General features: G+C 38.0%; 1 protein-coding gene across 1 annotated transcript in view; it reads right to left on the reverse strand.

Annotated features, from left to right (window-relative positions):
- The window catches only part of LOC108573623 (sodium- and chloride-dependent glycine transporter 1-like), a 27,680-nt gene extending 25,284 nt beyond the window's left edge, over positions 1 to 2,396 (reverse strand). Inside the window, 2 exon segments of the mRNA XM_017936087.1 lie at positions 651 to 819; positions 2,275 to 2,396. Of these exon segments, the coding sequence (XP_017791576.1) occupies positions 651 to 819; positions 2,275 to 2,304 (199 nt within the window). The 5' untranslated portion in view covers positions 2,305 to 2,396.
- Between the last annotated feature and the right edge of the window lie 3,816 nt (positions 2,397 to 6,212).

Consider the following 6,212-nt stretch of genomic DNA (forward strand, 5'->3'; position numbering starts at 1 on the left):
AGAGAAATGGAGAAAGATAGAAAAAATGAGAGTGAGGGGGAGAGATGCATGAAAAGAGTGAAGAGAGAGAAAAATGGAAAAAGCGAATAAGAGGGAGAGAGGACAGGCGGGAGGGAGACAAAGAGAGAGAGGAATGCAACGGTATCAACAGGCATAACCGCACACGCAGCCAGGAAAGATTTATTAAATTTCCCGAAGGCTCGGTCACGAGCTGCCAAACTACGCTTAATTATTCGAATTAGCCGCTTCGTCACGTCGACCACGCGCGTGCACCATCTCGCGTGTGTACTCTCACGTGTATGTGTGTGTGTTCGTTTGGACTATTTCTCTATTTCTCTTCGTTTCCCCTCCATCTAGCTTTCAGCTTGTTTTCTCTTTCCTTTCCTCTCTTTTTCTCTCTCTCTACGAAAACGACGACCGCACACAAGAATAAATCATTCCGCGTAATCCAGTAGAGATTCGTTTGCTATCCTGTGACCGTACTGTTTAGCGAACACGACTAGATGTTTTTCCTCGTAGGGAAGTTTCTCACGAAGCGCGCACGCGCGCGTACTACACATACTACTATTCTGTACTACGTTCGTATATGTACATATTATATATATACCAACCATGGCACGAGTTACGCACAGCCACCAACACATACGTACCACCGCCATTACGATATACAAGGTAAGGGAAACGCCAAACATTGCCAATGCCAACGGCATACCCGATGCAGGATAGAACAAACTCGATGGGGTTGGCCCAGCTACCCCGTTCTGGATCCTGCGGCAGCTCCACCAAGGCACCGCCGACCCCGAGAGAAACCCTCTTCGCCTGCCAATAACACGGGTTACGTCATATTTGCATCATATAAATTATCATAGACAGAGGGTGGAGGGAGGGTGGAAAGGGTGTCACAAAGGAAGGACGCTTCGAATTCGAGAATCACCGTGGAGTAGAGGACCGGTACACGGAATCTGAGAGACGGTACACTATGAGGGCAAAAGATAACGGGGAAAGTGGCGAATCGAATTAAATCGAATTGAGTGGCGAATTTTTGTGAAACACTAACGTATGGGGGGTGGTTACGGAAATAACGTTGAAATCAGTTCAAATCTATTGCCAAATTTCGTAGCGAAAGACTCCTTACAAGGGTAGTATGTAAAAGGTGGCTTTCTATGAAAATAAAAAATAGTGTCAAAATGAAATTTTGCGACCCAAAAAACTTCTAACCAGTCTCCGCGAAACTTATCAAAATTATCAGAGAAAGTTATCAACGTTCAAAATCACATTTCAAACAGAAACACCCCTGTATAAGGGTAGTTTTCCATGAAACCAAAAAAAAAAAACCATATCAAAATCAAATTCCGCGACCCAAAAGAACTCCCAAATAATCAGCATTCACGACGAACAACTTATAAACAACCCCACGATTCTCGATCACCCTGTTACAGTTTTTAACTGCTTCGCGTCGCCGCTTGAGGACCACCTTACGGTTTACGTAACAAGATCCGCCGAACGCTCGAATCTAGCGAAGTTATCTGTAAAGTGTAATGGCACGAGAAACGGTAGTTTAATCTATTCGTACGGTGAACAGATAAGATCCGGTGAAACCGCTGTTCTTTTCCGCGCGACGTCAATGCCATTGTTTTGTCAGCGCATCGAAACGCGGCGCGCCGCGATCGCGGCTGTATACGCCCCTCTCCGAACGAGACTGCGTCGCGGTGTTCCCTCGAGTGTGCCGCGTGCACTCTTGCACGAACGTTGTCGCCAACGCGTTTCAAGTGACGAAACTCTCTCTCTCTCTCTCTCTCTCTTTCTCTCTGTGTGCGTGTATATACTCAACGAGGAGGAAAACCGAAGCCTTTTCTCGCGTACCGCTTAATTGAGAACGCGGATAATCACGCGGCGTTGGAAACCGATCGAAATTCTACCACCTTCGGAAACTTCAACTTTACCCCGCGTTTATTCCTCAAATGGAACACCACGTATCGAACTTCCCCGTAGGAAACTCCAATTCAAGTAAACGTTTAATTCACTGTGTTTTCATCCTCACTCTGTCCCTCTCACCAAGGCAATTCTTCTTGGAAGGAGATCTTCGAGACAGCACTGAACACCCGCGTGAACGTACAGTTTTCCCAATTGCTCTGATTTTTTAGGAGATAGGATAGGATTTTATCTCGACCCATTGTGCAGAAGAAGTAACGAATTTCTCGTGTTCACGTTGCATTTGTATCTCTGGTGGACCTGAGAATAGGCTGATCCAGGCTGCTGCACAAGCGCGCTTACCTTTGGTGGATTCTTGTCGGTATTCGTCATGGTAGAGGAGACGTGGATACTGTCGAATGGAATGGTTCACTGTTGAGACGGTAACACGGATTCGATGTCTAGCCTCGTCGTCTTCGACACCGCAATCGCGACCATCTGAGGAGACTCGCGATAGCTAGAGGACTATATAACGATAGATATCGAGATAATCGGTACGGGCCATTATCGAGAGGTGGGCTCCGAAGCCACTTCATAGGAACGTGGCCGCAAGCAAAAGCGACCCGGGCCTTCTGAGACGACGTCGCCACAGTGCTTCCAACTAGTGGAACGATGATCGAGAATCGTGGAGCTATTTTTACATCGTTCGTCGTCATTGCAGGTTATTTAGTTTCTTTTTTTTTTTGGATCGTAGAATCTGATTTTGATATTATTTTTGTAACTACCCTTATACAGGGGTGCTTCACAGCATGTGCCAATTGATATGGAATGTGATTTTGGACGTTGATAATTTTGATAATTTTGATCATTTTCACGGAGGCAGGTTCGAAAATTTCGTTTCGATATTATTTTTTTTTTTTTTTATAGGAAGCTTCCATTGACAATTTTGGTTAGAAGTTCTTTGGGTCGCAGAATCTAATTTTGATATCATTTTTTTTAATGCAACAGAAATCTACCTTTTATAAACTACCCTTATATAGGGTGTTTCACTGGAAGTGAACAAAAATTTGCCATAGGTTTATTTTTACCTTATTCGTCATGAATGCAGGCTATTTAGAAATTTTTTCGAGGAAAAATCTGATTTCGATATTATTTTTTTACCTGCGCTTATGCAGAGGTGTTTCACAAAAATCTGTGAATTTATTTAAAACTCGACTTTAAACGGATAATGTAACATAATTATACCCTCGAAATTGAATAATCAAAGAGATATCGTGAATGAAAGTTTGGGACGACTATCGATGACAAAATACTCTTGCTCTTGACTCAATTTCACTCGAGATAATAGGATATTTAAAGCGAATGGTCAGATATCGAAACGATCGCGCGCGGCGCCCTCGGTAAACCGGAACGACAAAGGTATTCAAGGATGTTCTGCGCTGGCCGTTCCCCATTTCTTCGTAGATTTTTGTGTGATCGTCGATAAATAAACGGTATAGTTAAAAATCTGTTGAACCGCATATGAACAATCGTCGACACGCATACTGAGCATTGTGTGATAAAAGTCAGACGGCAATGTTTGGACAGCTCTCCGTTAGCCGCGATACGATCGATGCGCTGCTGATAAAGCAACGAGGTATAGTTGGTGAAAGCGATACAGCGAGATGGTAAAGGAGGATGTTAAAAAAGTGCCAAATATTTAGATAAATATTAACTTTTCTCTGTAGAACAGCGTTTGAATTTTTTCATTTCATGCATTCATTTCGAAGTTATGATCATTTCAAGTCAAAAAGTTTCAATTCGCCTTTCGAAGTACCGTCAACTTCATCTACATTTTTTATAACTTTTCCATCACATATTGACATAAATAATTGTCCGTTTACGATGCCTTAGGGCTTATAGAATGATGCCTCGTTAAAACTTTATGTGCCTGAAGAGGTACAAATTTGGCACTTTCTTAACATCCTCCTTTGAAGCATTAAGCCTTTAACGCTCATGCTCGTGTCATACACGTGCACAATTGATCCTCGAAAAAGTGCAATTTTGTTTAATTATTTTCTTTCTCTTCTATTGCAAAAATGTAGGTCACAGTTATAAATAAATAAATGGGAAAATATATTAAAATAAATAATGAGTATATTATAATCCCGTTATAAATAAATGAGAAACTTATTTCTGTACGCCTGGAAAATAATTAAAAAAAAAAATAAAATTGATCAGTTTTGGCACATGTGAGCGTTAGGGGGTTAAAGAAAAATTGAATAAAATTTGGAAATTTTTTTAATAATTAAATACCAAATGAAAAGTTTCCATTTTTTCAATGTTGTACGCCACTTGTGAAGCAATTAGTGATTTTACCGGTATAATAATAACGATAATTAACTGGAGAATCATTTTATGCTCGAATTTCAAGGATTAACTGTACGCTGAAAATCTGATAACAGCGTTAATTGAATTGAAAAAGGAATTTAAGCAAAAATTTCACTGAATACAAAATGAAGCAACAGAATATTCTTCGGTGGTATCAAATTCAAGTACTTTCTGCACAAACATTTCTACCATGAATCCCAAATTCTTTCTTTGGATCGGAGTGATACAGAACGCTCAAGATAACGATTTGACAAAAACATCGCAATAAAAGTTCGAACGAAATACTTGATATTTGCATACGTCACACGATTTCCGGTTACTTCTTGATAAACAGTCTGATTAAAGATACGATAATCCGGATGATTTTTATCGTTATATTAATGACGACCATGTCAACAGATAAAACATTATGATTTCAGAGATATTCCAACTAAATAATCCATGAAAGTATCCGAGGCTTATTTCGCTTAATATGTACTTCCAATTGAATCGATTGCCACAAAATTACCTATTATATTTATATCCCGATCAATTAATTACTCTCGTTATTCAATCTAATCGACAATAAAGGATATCGAACCCATTAAATAAATCTACCGGGTGGGACATGTGAAACGCACCACCTAATATTATCTTCTATCTACGGTCGTGCGAGAAAATTTGGATGAAAAATTTAAACAAGAAGAAGATGAAAGAAAAATTTTTTGATAAATTCCATATTTTCTATTTTTTTTATTTCAAGATCACCTATATTTTCTTACATAAATAAATAATAACACAACCTTAAAATAACCTTCAACTCTAAAACTTTTGATTAAATGAAAGCTTCCTTTCGTTTTTTGTTATTGTTTTTATAAAAAGAATTTTTCTTTCATTTTATTCACACTTTGAAACCGCTTGAAGTGTGTGTAAAAATAGCTGTTTTACGTGGCCCACCCTGTACATCGTCAGATATTACCAGAGAAAAGGTAATACAGATACAGCTAAAAATTGGAAAATTGGAACGGTACAATTTTACTGAAAAGAATTGATATTTTGTTGGGAATAATACGTCACGTTACAAACGAACCACAGTTGTTCAATAAGCCTGACTTTGTAACGTCGGAGGACGCGAAATATGTATATAAATCCTTTGAAACGTTTCGTACCAGCCTTAGAAATGTTCTTTTTTTTTTCATTTCCATCAAACTGTTGAAACCTTTCAATATTTCTGCATTATATTAGAAATTCTGACTCTAGGAAGCTTGAAACTTTTTGAAAATTTAACCGTGAATACTTCGATCGTGATTAGAAAAGTGAGGTTATGTAGGAAGTTACATTTTGTAGGTTAGGTTTCATTGTATACGAATTCTATCTGTGTGTTGTTGATCGAAAGAAATTTATGGTGATAAGGAAGAATGGGAAATGTTGGCGGGATTAAAAGAACTTAATTTTAAGATAAAAAATTGAAATGTAGAAAAACATGTTACGAAGAGTAAATTTTCTGTGAAGATAAATATATCCTTTACTGTGGCTTCGAATGAAATAAAATAAAACTTCATACTTAAATCAATTATTGTCATATGCAACAAGTAATTATCACAGCACAAATTAAGTAAGGAGACAAGAAATTTGAAAAACAAAGTCCTCATTTCTCATACAAATTCAATTACTAAACGAGGCAAACCTTATAAAAATAGTACCTAAATAATAACTGAACATAGTGATGAGTAATTTTCATGCATGAATCTGTCAGTCCGGATATTTAAAAAATTAAAAAAATACATATCCTCCACGATTACAAATCGATTCAACAAAATTTCTCAATTTCAAAAATCAAGTAGATTTCAAAATAAAATTTAAATCACATTTCCACAAACAACATTTAAAACTGTACCAAACTATTTCTATCATCTCGATACGAACAGAGAAAAAAATCTAATAAGCCTAAA

Source organism: Habropoda laboriosa, unplaced genomic scaffold, assembly GCF_001263275.1.
Source record: "Habropoda laboriosa isolate 0110345459 unplaced genomic scaffold, ASM126327v1 scaffold128, whole genome shotgun sequence".
Lineage (NCBI taxonomy): Eukaryota > Metazoa > Arthropoda > Insecta > Hymenoptera > Apidae > Habropoda > Habropoda laboriosa.